The 23,234-nt window shown below is 47.6% G+C and overlaps 1 protein-coding gene across 2 annotated transcripts; it reads left to right on the top strand.

Annotated features, from left to right (window-relative positions):
- Positions 1-7,334: 7,334 nt before the first annotated feature.
- Trim35 (tripartite motif containing 35) lies at positions 7,335-22,833 on the top strand. 2 transcript variants are annotated; one of them, XM_005075242.4, is made up of 6 exons: positions 8,060-9,228; positions 14,219-14,314; positions 15,466-15,696; positions 19,789-19,811; positions 20,447-20,565; positions 21,223-22,833. In XM_005075242.4, the coding sequence occupies exons 1-6, from the start codon at positions 8,746-8,748 to the stop codon at positions 21,822-21,824; spliced, it is 1,554 nt and encodes a 517-aa protein (XP_005075299.1). In that variant the 5' UTR covers positions 8,060-8,745; the 3' UTR covers positions 21,825-22,833. The 2 variants fall into 2 exon arrangements, with proteins under 2 accessions (XP_040596530.1, XP_005075299.1); XM_040740596.1 differs by lacking the exons at positions 19,789-19,811; positions 21,223-22,833 and having other exon boundaries at positions 7,335-9,228.
- Positions 22,834-23,234: the final 401 nt, after the last annotated feature.

Raw genomic sequence — 23,234 nt, 5'->3', positions numbered from 1 at the left:
ATGTGCTTGTAGAGGGGCATCAGAGCCCCTGGAGCAGGAGTTATAGGCAGGTCTGAGCCATCTGTTGTGGGTTCTGGGAACTGAACTCAGGTCCTTGGCAAGAACAGTATCACTCTTAACCACTGAACCATCTTTCCAGTCTCTTATAACTAAACTTTAAGTCCTTTTTACATGTTTAAATCATCTCAGTATCTTTAGACACAGTTATTAAGGAACTATGATCTTTTGGCACAGTTTATTGCTTTGACTTACATGCTTGTTATGTTTCTGTGTTATGATTTGTGCATCAATTGGAATGTATCTCTTCCAGTTTGGGGTTTGGGGTATTTTTTTATTTCCTTTGAAGGTCTTTTTTAATAAGCAATCTTCCATTGAGGACTCAATCTGCATGACCACTTAGACATTTAAAGAGGAGAAAACAATACTTCAAAAGCAACAACATCAACTCAACTGAGGTATAGAAATATGATTGTAATTGATTGATGTCAACTCTCATATCACCAATAACTTTAGAAAATAAAAAGCCAAAGTAATTTAGAGTAAAAGTGAAGTTAAAAATTAATCCATGGTGGTCCATGCCTTTAATCCCAGCACTTGGGAGCCAAAGAACAGGTGGATCTCTGTGAGTTCAAGGCCAGTCTGGACTAGAGTGAGTTCCAGGACAGCCAGGGCTACACAGTCAGGGCTACAATACAAACCCTGTCTTGCAAAATAAAATAAGTTAATTAATTAATTAGAATTAAGATAATAGTAAAAATAAGACAGGAATAAGGAAGGAAGAGGCCACAAAATGGCGGAATGGGAGTAAGAAGAATCAAGTTAACACAAGGGAGTGAAAAGAGGAAGAGATAAGTGGGATTCACAGTGATAAAAATTAGGCAAACTAAATTAGGTCAACACAAGGAGGTAAACTAAAAACAAGTGTTAAAAAGACACTAAACATCACTAAGAGAAAAAAGTAAGGAAAAGAAATAAATGTTTTAAAAAATGACAGAGCATTACAGTCTTTTGAGTCCTTATATATTGGTGCCTATGAGGTGAAGAGGATGGCCAGTTCAAGATGGAATTTCTTGTCCTTTCTGCTCTTCAGGGTGTGCTGAGCCTAGCTGGCACCAAAGCCTCTTGTCAAGGATCTGTCTGTTCCTTCAGGCTAGGAGCTTCCCTTGTGTGCATACGTGAAGAAAAGTTCCTAGCGAGAACATTTTACACTGAATCTCCTTCCTGCAAGGTTGGTTGACTGGTAGAACTTCTGAGACTGTGGAGGAGTTAGAATGCATTCATGTAAAGAAACACTAGCTCCCACCAAGCAAAAGGCCAAGCGTGTTGTCAGGTAGCACATGAGGCTGATAGCTGAGAGTTCCAAACTGTGTTTTAACCCTTCTACCTGATGCTCCCACCAACGTATTTGAAAATGCTATGACTTATGACATTTTTGTTGTTGTTCCGTTACTATGAAAACTTCACAAAACTGTTCCTATAGTAAATTTGCACCAATCTGTATCTGTGTTCCTGGGCTGTGGCCACTCAGATTTGTCTCCAAAAGGAACTAACTCTTCTTCCTTTTGAGATGAGAGTTATATGTTTGCATAGATGCATATGAAAAGCTGTTCCTGGACACGCTGAGTCTTGTGGATTTATTTGGCATGCTCCCTCTTGCTCCAGGGTCCCCAGTTTGTATCCCCCGGAGGTGACTGACAGACAATCCAGGAAGTCTCCTGGAGTTTAGTGGAGAGGAGAGGAAGCAGGCAGCACCAAGACCTGCACTGGAGGTCCCGGGTCAGTACTTGCTGAGCAGGATCTGCAATAAACATCTCACAGGAGGGAGGAGGATGCTGAAATCAGGTGTTCTGTGGACCAACGCTTCGGTGGCTTCTGGGTCCTCACAGCAAACAAGAAGAGAAGCAACTTTGGAGTCTGTACTACCCACTGACCATAGATTGCATCTGTCTGTCTCCATCACTGTCTTCAGGTAACTAGCTTCTCACTACTGAGTCACTAGCCACCACACCCTTCACAGCTGGCAGTCATCTGCCACCTGGAGTTCTCAGTCCGTGTCAGGCTCTCCCCCATCCACAACTGTTTCACATAGACACTGGTCACTCAGAGACAGGTAGCCCCAGGCTCCATGACTTGTGACTGTTTCTTATTTTCACACGTGCAGGGTTGTTCCATCTTCAACAAAAGACTCCTTTCAAGATGGCGCTGGCTTTGCTGTCAGAGACAGGGAGTGTGACCAACTGGATTCCCTGTCTAACGCTAGCCTGTCATGAATGTTACCCTCAAGACAAATCCCCCAGTGGCTTGAAAGCTGTGAGAACTGTGGGCTGGGATTGCCAACCTCTCTCCACCAGTGCTGCCAGCCTAGGTAGTTCCCATGCTGGGGACCTGGGATAGTTTTCTGTGTCCCTCTTTGCTTCGCCAAGCTTTTTAGCTGTGTTCTCGCCTCTCTTGAGATTTTGGATGCCCTTTCTCTTTTCAGAACAGAGTTTCTCCTTTACTATTCTGATTATTGTCTTTCAAGGCTGTCACAGATGCAGCTTCTCACCTACAGATGTCCTCTGGAAGTCTCTAAGCAGTCTCTATGGCCTTCAAGGCAGAGCAGCTGGTGTCCGCTAAGCACCCCCCCCCCAGCTGGAAACAGGTGGTGGTGTTCTCACTAAATAGTTCCTACCTTCTCTTCTTACCCTCACTCATGATTCTCCGGTATCCCTGTCCCCCCATTTAAATAGTGGGTTCCACAAGGGCATGGCAAGAGCCCTTAGTCTTCCTGATATCTTTCTTATTCACCCCTTTTTCAGTTCCGCGGTCTCCACCCCTGAGCTAACACACTGGGACTGGAGCTTATGGGAGCAGCTGAACAGGTGATAAACTTTAGGGTGGTATTTGAAACCGTGGGGATGGCTGAGGTGGCGCGGTTCTCATCTTAAACTGTGGGTCATGACTCTACATAATGCTGGTTAAGGAAATATGGGGCCATGAAAAATTTGGCAATAATAATCAGTGACCAAAAGCCTCAGCTTAAACATGCAAGGAACCAGGCATGTTTCTAGCAGCACGCGGCAGGTTTTCCATCACATGACTCCACTGCAACCTTGGTTCTGAACACACAACGTGGGCACTTTGTACTGTGCTTGCTGTCTGCCCATACAGCACCTCAGCTCAAGGCCAAGTTTATTGTAGGTCATTGTCTTAGTTAGGGTTTCTGTTGCTGGGAAGAGACACCATGACAACATGGTGGCCACTCAGAAATATAAGGGGCAATGTGTATGATCTAGCAATTCCACTCCAGGGCACATCCTCAAAGGGATGCAAAACAGTGTCTTGAAGAGGTCTCTGTACATTCATATTCACAGTAGCATTAATAGGAGCAGCCAGTAAGTAGAAAAAAAAACATAGCTTCCAGTGATGGAGAAGAAGATAGACGGAATGTGGCTCATACATGCAAGGGACTTTATATGAAAAGGGGAGGGGTTATGAAATGGACCACAGCAGGGATAAACCTTGAGGCATCCTTGGGGCTGCTCTTCCTGGTACCCACTTAGTTATCACCATCTGTGTGTATGAGATATTTCATCCCAGTCACAAAAAGGCAAATGCAGTGTGCATCCAACCACTTGCAAAAAGGTATCTGGAGTGGCCAAGTATATAGAGACAAAAGTACAGTGGTGGTTTCCAGGGAGCAGAATGTGGGGACTTAGTTAATGTGTAGATGAAAAGCTTTCTGGGTAATGGGCTCTGCACAGTGCTTGCACAGCAATGAAAAATACTAAACACTGCCCAGCTGTACCCTCAATAATCATTGATGCATTTTCCATTATGTATATTATGCTACGATTACAAACTTTTAATGCAAAAGGCAGAGATAGGAATCTAAATTTTATATGAAATCTCTAAGTTTGCAAGTGGTGACAGTTGTCTGGAATCTATACTTAACTATCCAGTACTGAGATTTTCCCCTCTTTTGTAGGAAAAGCAGAGGCTGAAATAAATCTGGGTGACAATTCCCCACTATGTGACTCAGGTCAGTTCTGATGGGCTCAGTTCCAACCTAGACCAATAAGGGTTTTTTGTTTGCTTGTTTTTGAGACCAGGCCTCATTATATAGTCCTGACCGGTCTCAAACTCCCAGAGATCTACCTATCTCTACCTGTTGAGTGTTGGGATTAAAGGTGTGTGCTACTACCATGCCCCACAGACCAATAAGCTTTGAGGAAGTCTGCTGGAGGATTTTAAGGATTTTTTAGCATGTGTTTGGGTTCTTTCTATCTGGACAAGAAGAGTGGTGCTGGTACAGCCACTCTCTGAAGCCACGGGAAAGACTAGAAAGATAGTATGAGGACAACTTCCTAACAAATCTTGGGGTTTTATCTGTTTTTATAGTTTACAAGATCACAGTGATATGCATAACAGGTTGAATCAAAGATGTTTGGGGCCCAATTGATCCACAGGCAGGTGGCTTACTACCCTTGGCACACCCCTAGTCACTTGTAGTTCACATTACTTGTTAGGGACAATCGTCCTGAGTTACCTAAAATAACTAAGCACCCTTCATATTTTTTTCCAGGTTTCTAGGCTTTAGAGAAGGTCTAAGCAATAGAGTCTTCACTGAGAGCGTCAGGCCACTGTGCTTTCCTTACAGGTTGCCCTGGCAACTAATGAACAGGCTCTTCTGGGTCTGCAGCTCTGGCTGACAGTCTCTAAAGATGCTATCAGCGACTCTCCTGCTGAACTGACCTTTTTCTGGTGTAATACTTTCTATCCTCTGATAGGGACAGAATCACACCAGTGATTAACATTAGCCCTTTCTCTTTGTTTACTTGTGCTACTTAGACAGTTGCATGATTCCTTGTGTACACCACATAGTTAAGTCTTGATTTTTTTTTAATGCAGTACAGTAATCCTCGCCTTTATTTCTTGTTGGCAGCATTCCTTCTTGCTAGGGTTTCAGCAGATACCCAGAAGTTCATGCCTTGGAAGCTCAAACCCTAAATTCATGCTGCTATTTGAAATGAAGCATGAAGTCAGGAGGGTGGAGCCCTGTCCTTGTTTACTTTCTATTCCTGTGATAAAGACCATGACCAAAAGCAACCTGGCGAGGAAAGTATTTGGCTTACATATCCGGGGTCACTGTCTGTTGAGGGAAGCTAAGTCAGGAAAACTCCAGGCAGGAGCTGAAGCAGACACCACGGCGGAGTGCTGCTTACCAGTGTGTTCCTCATGGCTTGCTCAGGTTGCTTGCTCATACGATCCAGGACCACCTGTCCCAGGTGACACAGCCCACAGTGAATGAGGCCCTCCCACATCAATCATCAATCAATAAAATACAACCGCAGACTTGCCCACAGAACAGTCATATGGAGACCGTTTCCCCACTCAGGCTCCCTCTTTCTAAATGACTCCAGCTTGTGTCAGGTTGACAAAATTAACCAGCACACACTCTCATGACAGCATCAGTGGCTTTATAAGAACAAGCCATACCTGAGTTGGCACACTTGCCTGTCTGGCTATGTGATGTTTTCTGCCTCATGGTGATGCAGCAAGAAGGCTCGTACCCCACTCTTGACTTCCCTGCCTCTATCCTTATAAACCATCTTGTCTGGGGTTCCAGCAGTAAGAATAGGAAACAGATCCAAACACTGGCTCTTGTCTCAGCTCCTACTAATTGTTTATCTAGTGCAACATTTAAAAAATAGATATATTTTACATGATGCCAAGAGGTTTGGAAACCTGCAGGTCTGGCTTGATGTGTGTGCTGGGAGAAGACAGAAGCAAGGGGAACCATGTCAGTAGCTTAGCTAGAATGAAGGACATGAAACTCAGTGTCTCCGAATAACACCATCTTTAACAAAGGCAATGGCCAAAAGGGTGCCAGATTGGTGTATAGTTAGCAAGACTTCTTTTTCTTGATCTCTAAATATGAACCAGTCTCTTCCTGAAATTATGCGAAGAATAAGACAATTCCAGAGTGTTTGACCTGCTAGGAACTTGAAGCAATCAGTTCCACCTTTCCTAATACAGTGGAGAAAAAGAGTAGGCAGGAAAGTAAACCGGTGTGTTCCAGATCACACCCCAGCTCATCCATAGCATGGACCAGGCCCCTTTGTAGTTCACAAAAGACTACAGACCTCATGGGCTTCATGTTCACCTTTGTGTTGCAGAGGAGTCACCTGTGTTATTTGATGTGGAGGTGCTTTTAATCCCAGCTCTTGGCAGGTAGAAACAGGTGGGTATCTGCTAGTTCCAGGCCAGCCTGGTCAACAGTGAATTCAGGCCTAAATCATGAGTTCCAATTATTACTCTGGATTCTGTTTTGATTTGTGGATCTCCTCAGAGTGGGGGAAGTCACAGAGAGTAAGACCAGATGGTCCACACACCAGCATTCATGGGGAAGAGAATTTGATGAGTGACAATGCTGTTCTGCCCGGGGCCTAACGGTTAAAGCACTGGCTTCCTAAGCCAGGGATCGTGGGTTTAAGTCTCATCTAGGGTGATGAGAGGCCACTGCCTTTGGTTCCCAGGTAATGTTTTGGGGGCTGAGACGATTGCTTACCGGCTGCTCTTCCAGATGACCTGAGTTAGATTCCCAGCACACACATGACGGCTCACAACCATCTGTAACTCTAGTTCCAGTGGATCTGATGCCCTCGTCTGGGCAGGAGACACACGAGCAGTGCTCAGATCTACAGGAAGCAAAACACCAATACACATGAAGTAAAATAATTTTTTAAAAGTTTTTAAATTGTTTGACGTTATTAAGATAAAAAATTTCCCGTTACATTTATGTATAAATCATCATAGGCCTTAAGAAAATAAATTTAAAAATCTGCATCTTTAGGGTCATTAGAAAGAAAAAGAAATGAGGGCTAGTGAGTTGGCTAGCAGGTAAAGGCACTTGCCTCTAAGCCCAAAGACCTGAGTTTGATTCTTGGAGCCCTCCTAGTGGAAGGAGAGAACCAGCTTCCACAAGCTGTCCTCCTAACTCGCACAAATGCCGTGGCATGTGTGTGCCCCCTGGCCCCAAAATAAATAAAATAACAAAATCATCGAAAGAAAATGAGACAAGATTTTCCAGGGAGTTGCTTGTTCAGGGCTTTCTAGCCTCTACATTTCTGGGTGTTTTAAGTATTGCTTCTGAAGTTAATTTTGAACCTCTGACAACTTGGTAGGTGAATGGCTATGGAGCAGTGGCTCTTAAACTTAGGTGTGCTTGAGAACCAGCCATTCTGTGAATATAAAAGTGTAGGTCCCCGTCATCCCCGAGAGGGGGTGGGGTAGGTGGGGTGGTGGTGATTGAGATAGGCTCAGGAGTCTTAGCATTCAGGAAGCTCCCGGGAAACAAAACTCTTACATATAATCTCAGCACTCAGAGGTTAAGGTGGAAGGATTACAAATTCCATAGAAAATGAGAATTTGTTTGCGCAAATCAAGGGCTGGAGAATGTAGTCTTTGGTGAAGTGCACTACCCTAAACCCCCGGAGTTCCATCCCAGCACTGAAACAGAACAGGAATGGAGCAAACTTCAACTAGCTCTTGGGTGACTGGCTGACTACAGAACATTATGGGTTCACACCAGACACCCTCTGAAGACAGTGCAAATTAATGGTGACAAATCCCAGGAGGTAAGGACTATTGCAGAGTGTGGAAAGATATGAGGAAGGACTATAAAGGACCTGACACTTTACCCTACTTGCATGTGACTGAGTCCAGGATCCCGGCAAGGACCACAACCACTAGCAGAGAATTAACACCATCATTATTCCTCCCTGAGTCTGTTTCCTGTGTGAAACGCGCTACAGGAGAAATCCCAAATTCACAATAGTCAGCCAAACCTTGGTCTGAGATGACATTGTTTCTACCACTCACAGCTACTCAAGGATGTTTAGAAACGCCCTTGAAAAGACTGTCAAAAAAAGGCTGTCGGTCTGTGTTCTCAAAACATGGGGCGGGGCCACCACTGTCTATACTCAGAGGCCGGGAATGGCAGCTCATCCCGCGAATAGACAGTTCATAGCGGAAGGCTACAAAAAAATCACACTGAAGCAGGAACGGCTTTAGAGAACAAGCAGCTGCCGTTCTTGGCAAAAATCCAAAAAAAAAAAAATTCCCTTCGTAACCCAGACTGTCCTCGAGCTCTTTATCCGCCTGCTCCAGCCTCCCAAGTGCTGAGAGTACTAAAGCATGTTCACCACGACTTTCTCGTCCTGGCTTTAATGGAGGTCTGCCTGATGCTACGAGCCTGCTTCCACATTTATTCCTGTCACGCGCCCTTTACATGGAGACCACCATCTTACGTACGGAACTCATTTATCCAACTACAAGCCAGGGATCGCAGTTTGTCAGGTCTCAGCGCTTCCTCGAGAATGCAGTAAGCCCGACCAAACTCAGTGAACCACCTACGTGAGCGTTTTGAGAAACCATCCCCAGCCACTGCTTTGGACCCGGAAGGAGGTAAAACACGAACGTCCACTTCCATCTATTTTGGGAGTCTGAGACTCTGGGATTTATTTAAGGATGGCGACCCTCGGCTTCACTTTCCATTCCCCAATGGAAGCCCCGCAGTGTGGTTAGGCGCTGCACTACGTGGTTTGCCCGGGAGCCAGGCCAGACCGCGGACCACACCTCTTCCGGGAGACCCCGCACAGACAGGAAGTGGGTGGGGCAGCTCCCTCAAAACCCATTCGCAGTAGATTAGAGCCTCCATCGTTGTCTGCTTTGTGGAGCAGGGACAACGCCCGCGGCCTAAGCATGAAGGCGGCTTCGGTGCTGACATCGACGGCGGCGGCGGCTGCTGCGATGGAGCCGGGCCCCTCCGTGTCCCCGGGGCCTTCGCGCTCCTTCAAAGAAGAGCTGCTGTGCGCTGTGTGCTACGACCCGTTCCACGACGCGGTGACGCTGCGCTGCGGCCACAACTTCTGCCGCCGGTGTGTGAGCAGCTGCTGGGAGGTGCAGACGACGCCCTCGTGCCCGGTGTGCAAGGAACGAGCGGCTCCCGGGGAGCTGCGCACCAACCACACGCTCAACAACCTGGTGGAGACCCTGCTGCGGGAGGAGGCCGAGGGCGCGCGCTGGACCGGTCGCCGATCCCCTCGCCCCTGCCGCGCTCACCGCGCCCCGCTTACGCTCTTCTGCCTGGAGGACAAGGAGCTGCTGTGCTGCGCCTGCCAGGCCGACGCCCGGCACCAGGAGCATCGCGTGCAGCCCATCAAGGACACTGCCCAGGACTTTCGGGTGAGCATCGCGCCAGCCCACCCTGGGACCCCGGGACTGTCCCTCTGTCCCTCCCCTCCCCCCTCCCCGGGCCCAGCCACCTTCTTGTTCCCCGTCCAGCCACCTCTGGACAATGCCGGAATGGTACCACCCTCAGACATTCGGGCTTGGTGTTATCGGTTTAGAAGTGGAGGCTAGGCCCTAGCTCGCTCGGGTCCTGAGGTCTTGAGATTTCCCCAGGCCTGTGGCGCTGGCCTAACTCCGATTACTGTTTTAGCATCCAAATATCTGGAGTTCCAGTGGCTATAATTAAACCAAGAGCAGCTGACAGCAAAACTAGCTTGGGGAAAGGTGGGTGTCGGTGCTGCAGGAGATGAAGCTCGGGCTTATGCATTCCAGGCAAGTACTTTACCACGCAGCTGCACCCCCAGCCTAGTTTTGGTTTTGAGCCAAGCTCTTAAATTAGCCAGGCTGGCCTTGAACTTGCTCTCTGCTTGCCTCAGCCTTGTGAGTGGCCGAGATACAGGCCCATGACGCTACGCTCAGTGAGACGTCTTTGTTCTAAAACAGAAAAAACATTTTTTAAGTAAATAAGGTCAGACATTTTCAAAAGCATTTGACCTAATCGCTTAGAAATGCACGCCCCATTCCTTTCCAAAGCACTTATAACTGACGTTTCAGCTTAGTTTTTAAAGGGGTTTCTGAAATGTCCATATTACTCTGGCAGTGTCTTAACGTTTATTTGTTTATAGCAACTGATGGACTGAAACAACTAAGTTTGTTTCATCAGCGGCTAGCACATGGGTTAGACCCACTGTTGGGAGGGCCCGGGTTAGTTGGCAGGAAGCCTAAGGCAGTGAAGAGGACACTGTAGGAGCCCACCGTGCCTGATCTTCAGACACCCTTTCCACGCTTCGTGAGATGCCTTTATTGAGAATCAGCACGGTTGATGGCAGTTCTATACAGAGTGGAAGCCGATGCCATCCCCAGGCACGTTGCTCCAGTCACATTTGCTCAGCTGTGGCCCATAGCAGTCTTGTTTGCATGTCCACCAGCAGAAATGCTAGATCCCCTTTTGGCATAGCTGAAGGAGGCAGTCTGGAGACTTGGGTCTGATTTGAATTCCCTGGGGCTGGCAGAGGTACAGATTAGCATGGGTGGGGATCAAGGCTCAACAGAAGGCTCATGAGCCTGGGGACAGGGGCAGGGACATGGGCCTGGAGGCATTCTTTTGTTCTTGTACTGGGAGGTCTCAGGGACCCTGAGGAGATGAGATCAGTGTTAATATTCCCACTCTCAGGAAGCTTATCACAAATATATATTTGAAGGATATGGAGGCATTAACCAGGTGAAGGAGGCTAGGGGAGATATTTGTAAGCAGATGTTACAGCATGTAGAAGGTTCTAGGAGAGAGAGCATTAGACTCCAGGTGAAGCCAGGAGGCCCAAGTCTTATCCTTCATTTTAGAATGGTGATGTAGGGCCAGTAGGTACTCCACGTGAGTCTAAGAGCAGGGAGAGGGCTAGTCTGAAAGACCCCAGGAGAGCACAAGCTATGTGCTCAGACAGATGCACTACAGCTCATTCATTTATTAATTTGTGAAATAAACACCAAGACCCTTTGTATGCCACACTCTGTTCTAGGTGTTATGGCTGCTTAGGTCCATAAGGCCACCTCTCTGTCCTAGTTAATTTCATCTCGACACAGCCTAGGGTCATCTGAGGGAATTTCAGTTGAGGGATTGCCCAGAAGGGAGGGATCAGCCAGCCTGAGAGATTGTCTAGATTGGTGATGGGTGTGGGAGAGCCTAGGTAGTATAAGAAAGCAAACTGAACAGCACGAGGCCTGGAGTGACTCAGAAAGTAGCATACTTGCATGATTTCCACAATTTCTGCATTAATTTTTGCTTGATTTCCTGCCCTCACATCTCGTGGTGATGGAGTATGATCTGGAAGTATAAACTGGAATAAACTCTTCCCTGTTACTTTTGCTCGTCATGGCAACAGAAAACAAACTAGAACACTCTGTTTCTGGAAGTTGACATTTCAGAGGAGTGGGTGAGGCAGCTGGTAGATGAGCATGGTTCTGTGTGGTTGGGTATGAGTGTGGATTGAGGGAGCAAGCAGCATGGGAAGACCCACCACAGGGTAAGAGTCGGGAGACTGCTAGACTAAGCATGGCCCTGCTGGGTACCCTCAGGAACCCCCAGAGGTGGGTGCTTAGAAGAAAGATCCCTTTGGCTACCATGTGATAATCCAGCAGCAATAATCTTTGAGGACTTTCTTACTTTGTTAGATCCTCTTAAGTATTAACAAAACTTAACGTCCACAGAAACCCTGAAGCCGTGTGATGGTTAATCTTGACTGTGACAGTAAAGTACAACTCCTTGAGTGTCTGAAGGTGTTCCAAGAACGAGTCCTGTTAGTGAGCGAGTCCTTTCACAGGCTCATCATTTGATGGCCCCATTTGGTGGGTGGTCAGTTAGGAGGAGGCCCAGCTGGAGGAAGGCAGTTTGTGGGAGGTGTCCCTGGGAAAGCTGTGTCTTGTATCCATTTTCTCTGCTCTGTCACCCTCCACACCTGTGATGGACCTAACCAACACTTCTGAAACTGCGCAAAACGAAGGATTCTTGTCTTTGCTTGTTCTGTTCTGTTTGTGGGCCACAGCCCTGGAGGAGTAATAAAGGCAGTGTGTGTTGGTGTTTTTATTACTGCTGCTGGGCAGATCAATTCATAAGACGCTGAGGGGGATGTTAATGAGCTGGGATTTTGTCCTAACACAGTGGGACCTGATAGAAGGGTTGGCAAGATTTTAGAACATGTCATAGCTGGTAGTCAGAGCTCAAGAAAACCCGAGTGCTCAGGGGGACCTTAGAAAGTCCTCAGGTACAGTGTCCTCAGGTTTGAATAGAGTACTCTTTTCTTTTGTGTGTGTGTGGCCAGAGCGGGGTAGGTTACAACTTTTCCTTGATCTCTCTCTACCTTTACATTTTAAGACCAGGCCTTTCACTGGTTCTGGAGCTCATTGATTCGGCTACATGTGTAGGCTCTTGAACTCCAGGGATCTAGTGCTTTCATTACAGATGTGAGCCACGGCCATGTAGAAGTAATAAAGGCCAATGTATTAGCTTTTTTATTACTGCCGTGGGGCAGATCAGTCTTTAACTCCAGTTCCACTGGCTGCTCTTGCAGAGGGCCTGAGTTTTGGTTCCCAGCACCTACATGGTATCTCACAGCAGTCTGTAACTCCAGTTCCAAGGGATCTAACATCCTCTCTGACCTCTGGGTACCAGGCACGCATGTGATTCACAGACATACATGCAGGCAAAACACCCACAGTTGTAAAGTAAACATCTTTAAAGAGAAAGCGTTGGTATTAGGTAAATGTTAAGTGCCTTCCTTAAACTGGTGTGTGGTTTTATTTTTCAATATTAAGCAGGATGCTAGAGAGATGGGTTAGTGGGTACTTGCTGAGTGCTTGGCTCAAGTTCATATTCCCAGAACCCACATGAAAGTATGATGATCACATGATTACCTGATTACTCTGTTGGGGGTGGGGGAAGCTGAAGACACTGGACATTGGCCTAGCTCTAGATTCAATGAGAGACTTTATCTCAAGATTATGGTGGACCAAGGCTCAGGGGACGTTGAGGAAGAGCCAGGTGATCAGGGTGTTTTCTGTGTCTCCTGGTAATGTCAGAAGCAACACCCATAAAGTCTCACCAACATGACTGCCTAAACATGAGCTGAGCAAGCACATGTGTTCACACCAATGGACATTCCAAAATGGATGGGGGAAAGACCACTAAGCCTCAACCCTACACAAAGAACTACAGGCAACATAAACAGGGGGAAGACATAGTCTTCCCTAGGGAAGAGCACACCATACCAAATGTTCTGCAATGAAAAACACATACACAAGCAATATTACCGACTGGGCAGATTGTATTTAGGAATATATACTCATGTGATGAAAATTTTAAAAAGCTATGAAATTGAAAGCAAATGAGGGTTCAGAGAGGAAAGAGAAGGGAGAAATGATGTTAATTTTACAACCTCAAAAACAAGAAAAATGACAGATTATGGTGGGGAGTGATTGAGTGGGACACCTACCTAGCATACCCCTTCAGCCTTCAAGACCATGTGGACACATGCATGCCATATATTTTAAGATTTTTTAAAAATTTATTTTGTATACAGTGCTTTGCTTGCATGTAAGCCTGCACACAAGAAAGGGCCACTTGATCTCATTATAGATGGTTGGGAGCCACCTATGTGGTTGCTGGGAATTGAACTCAGGACCTCTGGAAGAGCAACCAGTGCTCTTAACCTCTGAGCCATCTCTCCAACCCTAAAATGTGTTAAGTACAAAGCACTAGTTGGGTGTGATTGCTTGTGCCTATGATCTCACCATTTGGCAGAAGGATCACCATGAGTTTGAGAACAGTTTGGCTACATAGTGAGCCAACCTGTGCTCTAGAGTAAGGCCTTGTCTCAGATAATGAAACAGAAAAATGCATGAGTTTGCTGATGAAGGTATTTCCTGTGGTCCCAGCACCATTAAAGGAAAGGTGTATGGAGGCGTGTTTAGGGGAGATCTCATTTGAGTGTTTTGCCTCTTGAAGAAGTGACTGGAACTGTTTATATTGTCAACCTTGTTGAGACTTGCTGTAGATAAGTCCAGAAAGAGTCAGTGACCAAGCCGTCTTGATGGTATCTCCACAGTTCTGGGGTTCTAGGAGCAGCCATAGGCTGGAGCTGGCTGACCAGAACCCCCGAGCCTTGCTTTCCGTCTGCACCATTGGTCTTTGGTGCTGGGTTAGAGGTCTGAGGGACACATGCAGTTCAGGGTTGGAGCTGTACACAGCTTCCAGCTGTGCCTACAGCTTTTGGAGCAGATTGACTTCTCTGGCTTGTGGTTGGACTCGCAGCGGAACTCCAGCTGTGAACAGGTGTGTTAGTTCCCCGGCCTGGCTTCTAGTGCTAATGTGTCTCTGTTTTCCCCACATTAGGCCAAGTGTAAGAACATGGAGCACGTGCTTCGAGAGAAAGCCAAGGCCTTTTGGGCCCTGCGTCGTACCTATGAGGCCATTGCCAAGCACAATGAGGTGAGTGAGTGCCCATGCAGGAGGGAACATTCGGAGTATTGAGAGGTGAGGGAAGATGAGTCCCCGGCTTTGCTGATGCAGAATTGGCCTCCACTGAGGCTTCATGCCATATCCAGTGGGGCTACTCTGACACTGACCGAGGGCGTGTCAGGCCAGCAGCCACAGAATTGCATCAAAAAGCCATCTTCACTGTGAGTTAAAGATAACTCCTATAGGTGTCACATATCACTAGCTCATAGTCAAGCCAGTGGTGGCCTGGGATTCTTTAGAGATCATATGATATACCTTCCAGTCCTGTATGTACTTACCAGCTATGCTGTCCCATCTTCAGAATGCACTATGCCTGTCAAACTCCCCCACCCCACAGCTGTGACTCACCTGGCCTTCTCACCTGCCTTAGCTCTCTAAGCAGAACGGTAAACCATTTCTGCTATGCTATTCTTGTACTTAGACTGCCCACTGGTGGCCCTTCCCCCTGATTCTGCTGGCCTCAAGACTTTCTTGCCCTGTACCGAGGAAGTACTGCGGGAACTGTGGAGGATGCTGTTTGCTTACTTAACAGACCAGCTTAAAGCTACCGTTCTTATAGAGTTCAGGACTACCTGCTTAGGGAGATTTAACTCATAGTGGGATGGGTCCTCCTACATTATTAACAGCCTAGAGACGCCCATAGATGTGCCCACAAACCCATCTGATCTAGGCACTTCCTCAGATGAGATGTTTAATCCCAGCACTGAGGAGGCAGAGGCAGGTGGATGTCTGTAAGTTCAAGGACAGCCTGTTCTACGTTGTGAGCCTCAAAAACAAAGTGATGTTTTACACAATCATATTCTTTCTGTGAGCCTTTGGGTTGATGTGTTACGTGGTCATTTCCTCATTCCACTGGCAGGTGTTTCTTTGCTTTTGCTCTCAGGGTCTGTGTCGTTTGTCCTCAGTCCTTCCATGTGGGTGTCATTAAAATAATTACTTATACCAAACAGCTGTTCATGTCCTCCTCTAACTCTGGAGCTACAGAGGTATGCTGGTCTTTATCTCTAGGGGTCCTCATGTCACACCTAGAGCTTGAGTGGCTTTGCTCAAAGTAGTCACCAGCCAGGGGCAGCGCAAGCCCTGGCTCCTGAACTTGAGGGCTTCTTCCTGCCCTGCTGCAGGTGCAGACGACTTGGCTGGAAGGCCGCATCCGGGATGAGTTTGACAAGCTCCGAGATTTCCTGAGGGTGGAGGAACAGGCCACCTTGGATGCCATGAAGGAAGAGAGCAGAAAGAAGCACCTGCTGGCCGAGGAGAAGATGAAACAGCTGGCAGAACAGACGGAGGCACTGGCCCGAGAGATTGAGCGTCTGCAGATGGAGATGAAGGAAGATGACATGACCTTCCTCATGGTAAGAGGCTCGGGATCTGAACTGAGGGTAGGACCAGGCTCAGCGGCCAGCAGCTCCAAATATCCTCCCGCCACCTCTACCGCCACCACTCTTTACTAAATCTTGCTTCGTTTTTGTTGACTGGTGGTTTCTTTCTCTCTCCCCCTAAATGAAATAGGGTTTTAAATTGTGTCATAATTTAAATTTTAAAACATTTGTTACATTTTTTTTATTGTAGATACGTGTCTTAGGGTTTCTATTGCTGTGAAGAGACACCATGACCACAGCAACTCTTATGAAGGGAAATATTTAATTGGGGCTGGCTTACAGTTTTAGAGGTTTGGTTCATTGTCAGAATGGCAGGAAGCATGGCCGCAGACATGGTGCTGGAGAAGTAGCTGCAGGAAGAAAGGAGTGGGAAGAGCAAGTGAGCCACTGGACTGGATTTGAGTATCTGACACCACAGGAGGGCCTCAAAGGCCCAACAAGGCCACTTCTAATAGTGCCACTCCCTATGGGTCATTCAAACTGCCACAATAGGTACACATTGCAAAGTGCCTGTAGGAAAGTCAGAGAGCTGCTTAGGCAGTCAGTCTTCTTTAACTGTGGGTCCCAGAGATCAAATAAGTCCTTATGCTTGGCAGCAAGCTCCTTGCCCTGCTGAGCCATTTAGCTGACCCTGATTATGTTTATCTTAGTATTCTTTCTTTTCTCCCCTGTCTTTTCCTACCCCCACCTCCTTCCATCCCTTTGCAGTGATGGCTCCATAGCCTAGGTTTTGTGCATGACAGGTACTCTTACTGAGGCACATGCTCAGCCCTTTCTCTTTCTCTGTTTCTTTTTTTGGGGGGAGGGGAGCGGGATGGGGACAAGATCTCCCTCTGCCTTCTTTCTCTGTTGTTAAAGAGTGTTTCCAGGCTGAGGACCCAAGTTGACCCCTGGAACCAAATAAAATCAGCTGAGCATGGTAGCTCACTGGGGATTCCAGTGATGGGGAGGTAGAGGCAGGTGGATGCCTGAGGCTCTGTGGGCAGCCAGCCTAGACTGCTTGGTGAGGTCCAGGGCAGTAAAAGACATCATGTCAAGAACAAGGCAGATAGCACCTGTGAAATGAGCTGAGGTTGACCCGTGTCTGATACACACACACACATATACACACACTCTCTCTCTCTCTCTCTCTCTCTCTCTCTCTCTCTCTCTCTCTCTCTCTCTCTCTCTCTCTCTTCCTTTGAAAACATTTTTGCCAGGTGGTGGTGGTGGTACACACCTTTAATCCCAGCACTAGAGAGGCGGAAGCAGGCAAATGTCTTTGAGTTCGAGGCCAGCCTATAGAGTGAGTTCCATTCCAGGATAGGCTTCAAGGCTACACAGAGAAGCCCTGTCTCAAACAAAACAAGAAACACCCAAAATCATTTTATTTCTTTTATTGGTTTTGTCCTTCCTTGCAGAGAAGTTTCTGTGACTTGAAAGCTACTTTATAAACCAGTACTAGCGACAGGGTGGTCTCTGTGCTTCCAGCCCAGTAAGTCACGTCTCTGTACCCAGAATGCTCCTGGGAGAGAACAGGAATTACTTGATAGTTAGCAAAGCTGTGTTCCTTACTGACCTTTCTTGGGAAATTGGATGTGTCGTCACCTTGCCCTGTACTCACTGTTTCCAGAAGGAGTGGTTTTGGTGTAGAAGTTGTGTGTGTGTGTGTGTGTGTGTGTGTGTGTGTGTGTGTGTGTGTGTGTGTGTGTGTGTGTTGCGGGGGCGGGGGGGTCTCTGCAAATACCAAACCAACAGAGTAGTTGTGGGAGGCAAGAACATAGTTCCATAAGCTGATGTTGATTCAAACCTTGGGAGTCTGACCCCAACTATTTTAGGCATATTTAAACATAACACAATTCGAAACTTTCCTGGTGATAATTAACTTTATCCTGTGTACACAATAAAGGATGAAGTAAGCTAAACAACAATCAAATGTGACTATATTCAAGTTCTTTGTAAAGTACACGTGACACCTTTCATAAAGACGGTTCTATAGATTGACTACATGTGACACCTCCCTGTAAAGATGATTCTGTTGACTGAGAAAACAAGCGGATAAGCATCTGGTGTGATTTCCCATCACACAGGTAGTGCAAAAGTCTCCTAGCTATTAGCCTCGTCCACAGAAGGTTGAAGAACAACCCTGCATGTTTAACATTCCAGATTCCCCTAGTGCTTATCTATGAGCACAAAGACCTCTATAAGAAGTGACTTGATTTGTGACCATGGGAACGAGGGAGGCGGAAGGAAGGAAGGAAGGAAGGAAGGAAGGAATTCTCACCATGTAGAGCTAGCTGGCCAAGAGCTTGCTATAAAGACCATGCTGGCCTACCTGTTCCTCTGCCCCTACCTCCTGTGTGCTGGGATTAAAGTTGTGGGATACCACACCTGGCTTCTTTTTTTACTTTTTAATTTGTTTTAAGACAGGATCTTGTTATGTTGCCAAGGCTGGCTTTAAATTCCTTATGTCAAGTGATACTAGGACCCTCAGCCTCCAGAGTGCCAGGAGCTGAGGTATATGCTTATATACCTGATTTAATGATTACATAGTAATGTAGCCATTATGACAGTCTATTTTAGAACATTTTGTCATGCCCAAGTAGGACATGTTCTTCAGCTGCCCCACAGACCCTGGAATCCACTGGTCTTTCTATATGGATTTGCCTGTTCTGGGTATTCACATAAATGGAATTCATATACACAAACATGCCTGTGTACATCTGTCACAAAAGTGTGTTTTGAAGCTTCATGCATCCACCAGGACTTTCTTCCTTTTGATGAACAAATGATTTCCCTTGTACACTGTGTTTTACCTGCTATTCATCCATTGATAACTCATTTGAGTTACTTCTTTTGGCTTTTATGAGGAATGGGACTCCAAATATGTATGTGTGTGGGCATGTTTTTACTTCTGGGTGTGTACCCAAGAGCAGATTTATGGGTATTTGATAATTCTAATTAACCCATGTAAGGGCTGCTAGGCAGTTTTCCAAAGTAGTCATACTATTTTGTGTTCCCATCAGCTGAGTATAAGAGTCAAGTTTCTATACCTCTTAGCCCCTTTCTTCCTTTCCATAGCCTTCCTTATGAATGAGGTATTGTCTCATTGTGCTTGCAATGAGCATTCTCCAGATAACTAATGACAACAGGCATCTTCTCACTCACCTGCCTCTTGGTCATTGGTAGCCCTTCCTTAAGATGCTTGTTTAATTTCATTACAGTTTCCTTCCTTCCCTTCCTTCCTTTCCCTCCCCTCCCTTCCCTCCCTTCCCTTCCTTCTTCCCTCCCTCCCTTATTTTTATTTTCCCAGGGTTCCTCTGTGTAGTTGTAGCTGTCCTGGAAGTTGCTCTGTAGACCAGGTTGGCCTCTAACTCAGATCCACCTGCCTCTGCCTCCTGAGTGCTGGGACTAAAGGTGTGTCCACCATGCTCAGCTCTACAGTTTCTGTAGGGTTGTCTTTGGTTTTTCATTGTTAGCTGTGAGAGTTTCTTTTATGCTCCAGTGTGTCTTTTCTCAGTCTTAGCTCTATCTATATTTAGATCTTAGTCGTATTTTAAGATAATTGTTTTAAAAATCTGACAACAAGGCAGAGTCTGTTGCTGTTTGGTAGTACCCACATCATTGCAGAGAAGACAGCTCTATCAAATGACCTTGGTTCGCTGTAGAAACTCAGACATAGTGAGAGACTTTGTATGTAGACTGTCCGTTCTGTCCCTGTTAGTCCACCACTTTCATCACAGTGGCTTGTGTAGCAAGTTTGAGAGTGGGGATGAGTCCTCCAATTTGGTTGTTTTTCAAGTTGCTATTCCGCACTTGCTAAAACTCCATGTGAATTTTGGGATCAGCTCTAAGTTTGGCCCTGGGCCTCATGTACAGTGAGCAGGGTCTCCCTCTGCTGCATCCTCATCCTGGCACGTGGGACTTCCAAGGGGTGAAATCGAATCTGAGATGAGGTCTGCATGGGGTGTGTGACATTGAATTAAGCCAGATCTGTTCATCCATAAGTGTGAGTTTGGGCACTTGGCAACTCTTCAGAAATTTCCTGCATTTTCTTATTCTGTGTCTTTGCTTTTTCTCCCCCAGAAACACAAGAGCCGAAAGCGCCGGTAAGTTGTGGAGCCTGATGGAGAGAGGGGGTGGGCAGACAGAAAGCCAAGAGCTGCCTGTCCAATGGTTGATGGGCCGGGCAGCTATTGTATCCAGCTGGGTGGGATCCAGAGGGAATGGTAGAGACCAGCCAAGGGGAGCTCTTTAAAGGCATTCCAGTTCTGGTTGGCATGGAGACAGAGTTGTTTCGGAACATAGAGGGTCGCTAGTTTCCACAGGGATTTGCAGAACCAAGCACATGACTTGTGTTTCTCAGTTATCAGCAGGCCTAGTTTTTGGCTGGCTTCCTTTCTCTGAGAGCCTTGGCATACACTGTTGTGGGTGGCTGCTGGTTGGGCTCCCCAGGATGGATAAGGAAGAGTTGTGTCCCTTCTGAAGATGGGAGTGAGTACTCTGGGCTGTGATGATTTCCCAGTCCCTGCAAGCTTTCCGGTGAAGGCCAGTCAACACTGGCTGTTTGAGCCTTCCTGCTAAGGGCTTGTAGCAGCCCAGCGGGCTCCTTGCTCAATCCAGGTTTGCCTTGGGACAGATGACCACAGAGCTTGGGTGTGAGCAAGGGAAGCAGTCCTGTTGTCTTGTTTGTAGTAGACTGCCTGGCCCCAGCTCCAGCCAATGCCCAGCCTTCCTTTGCCAGGCTCTTTTGCACTGTGGAGCCAGCTCCTCTCCAGCCTGGCTTGCTTATGGATGCGTGCAAGTATCTGGACTCCCTGCAGTACCGTGTTTGGAAGAAGATGCTTGGATCTGTTGAATCTGGTAAGGACATGCAGCAAGGTGCCCCAGCCAAATGGAGACTATCCTGTGCTGCAGAGAGCTGGCTAAGCTTCTCAGCTGTTCTCCTTGCAGTCCCTTCCAGGCATGCCCAAGGCCCTGGTCTTCCTTCCTCTGCCACACTTCAGAGAGGCTAGCACTCCTTTCTATGTTCATAACTAACATTCATGGTGGAAGAAAAGTCTAGGACACCTCCCCCAAGGTCACTCTGACTCTTTCCTGCCAGCATGCCCTGGTTTCATGCCTAGAAATGGCTGTGGCCCAGGGGAATGTTGCTTGATCCTCTTACTTCTAGTCACTTGCCTGTGTTAGTCATGACAGAGGACCATAAATTGGTTTAAAGACCAAAGTCTATTTTGACAGTTTTGGAGGCTAAAAACTCATTGCCAAGAAATGCCTTGGTTGGTCACATAACATTTCTTTCCCTAGTGTCTGTATCTCTAATCCATTCCTAAACATCCTGAGATACTGGGACTTGGAGCTTACACATTCCTTTGGGGGGATGGGGGTGAAGTTTGCCCTGTACTACCCCAGCAGCCCAGGGCACTTCCCTGCATGCACTGGGGCAGGTGGGACCTCAGCCAGTCTGGTGGAAGAAGGGTGTTCAATTTGCTGACTTTTCTCTTCTTTCTCTGTCTCCAGTGCCCTTCAGCTTGGATCCCAATACAGCTGCTGGCTGGCTCAAAGTGGCTGATGACCTCACGAGTGTCATCAACCATGGCTACCGTGTGCAGGTGGAGAACCCAGAGCGCTTCTCCTCGGCACCCTGCCTGCTGGGTTCTCAGGTTTTCTCGAAGGGCTCCCACTCTTGGGAGGTGGATGTGGGCGGCCTGCCAAGCTGGCGAGTGGGTGTGGTGAGGGTGCAGGCACACGCGCAGGCACAGGCTCAGGCTGATGTAGGTGGCGAAGGCCACTCACATAGCTGCTACCACGACACTCGTTCGGGCTTCTGGTACCTATGCCGCACGCAGGGTGTGGACGGGGACCACTGCATGACTTCAGACACGGCCACAGCCCCGCTGGTCCAGGCCATGCCACGCCGCCTGCGTGTGGAGCTGGAGTGTGAGGAGGGTGAGCTGTCCTTCTATGACTCTGAGCGCCACTGCCACCTGTATACCTTCCATGCCCACTTTGGGGAAGTGAGGCCCTACTTCTATCTGGGGGCCTCGCGGGGTGACGGTCCCCCGGAGCCTCTGCGTATCTGCCATCTGCGTGTCTCCATCAAGGAAGAGCTGGACATCTGAGCTGCCAGAGTCTGCTGGACACTGGGCTGGGGACCTGTTTTGTCCCAACGTCTTTTGGTAGCCCACTACTGACACTCACATAGCATCCTGTATCCTGTCTTGTCTTTTCTGTAACTCCACATCCTTTTATGCCTCTGTCTTTATTTTTGGTTCCTTTTCTGCCCCCCAAAGTTAAGAGCCATCCAGGAGATGCTTGGTGAGCCTGGCACTGTTTAGAGTCACAGCACCTTCGAGATGTGGGTTTTCTGATTTCCTTTGTCCTTCTAGAGTTGCTGGTGAAGATGTTTTCTTGTAGAATGGGTGTTTTAAGTAGAGGAGTGACTATTTTTAGAGATGATTAGGCCAGCCTATCAGAGATGTTGAGTCAGTTTGTCATTTATAGTTCCCAGGCAGAGATCCTTGTCAGGCCACACAGGAAGCCCCAGGATTAGTTATGTGGGTAAAGCCTTCACCCAGGCTTTCCTCCCCCCTGTAGGACAAGCGAGGCATTGGGCAGCCTAACCGGATGGCATGGCTATTGGCAGTTGGTCTGAGGCCCAGGAGTTCCCTGTTTGTCCAACACTGACTGAGATGGTTAGGACAAGGAAGCCCTGGCCTGCTCTGTCAGAACTTTGTAGGGTGTGGGATACTCTGGAGTACAGCTCAGGAGTTAGTGAATGTCACAGGAAAGGCAGCTCTAAGGCTTTTGGCAGTGGCTAGAGGTTGACCAGTTTCAAGTCAGTGGCGTAGAGGCCGAAGCGACAGTGCAGTGAGGAGACGGCTGGTGCTGGCTGGACAGGAGCCCGGGCTCGGCTCCTCATGCTGAGTGCCACGGGCTGACCCTGATTGGGCGTTTACACTTGGAGAGTGTCCTTGAAACTGCCCAAAGCTTCTAGAACACTTAAAAAAAGAAACCTGGTTTTGTGCGCTCGCACGCTCTCTCTCCCCCTCTCTTTCTCTCTCCCCCTTCCTCTCCCCCTCCCTCCCTCTCCTCTCTCTCCTCTCTGTGTGTATGTCTCTCTTTGTCTCTGTCTCCCCCTCTCTCTGTCTCTGTCTGTCTCTCTCTGTCTCTCTCTGTCTCTGTCTGTCTCTCTCCTCTCTCTATGTCTCTCTCTGTCTGTCTGTCTGTCTCTCCTCTCTCTGTCTCTGTGTGTGTGTCTCTCTGTCTCTCTCTCCTCTGTCACTCTGTGTGTGTGTGTCTGTCTCTCTGTCTCTCTCTGTCTCTGTCTGTCTCTCTCTCTGTTTCCCCCCCCCAGGCCGGAGATCGCAGCCTGCCGACCTCGGGGATGGGAGCATCCTGGCCCTCTCTGCCCTTGTCTTCATTGGCTTCAGCCCGTTTGTTCATGTTCTGCCCTCTGCCAGCTTCCACCCCAGCTTCCTTTGTGTGTGCCTCCACATTGTCTTTCTCAGTCACGCCTGTAGATGGAGTCA

The sequence above is a fragment of the Mesocricetus auratus genome, unplaced genomic scaffold (assembly GCF_017639785.1).
Source record: "Mesocricetus auratus isolate SY011 unplaced genomic scaffold, BCM_Maur_2.0 Super-Scaffold_100707, whole genome shotgun sequence".
In the NCBI taxonomy this organism is placed as follows: Eukaryota; Metazoa; Chordata; class Mammalia; order Rodentia; family Cricetidae; genus Mesocricetus; species Mesocricetus auratus.
This window is presented reverse-complemented; position numbering and strand designations above follow the sequence as displayed.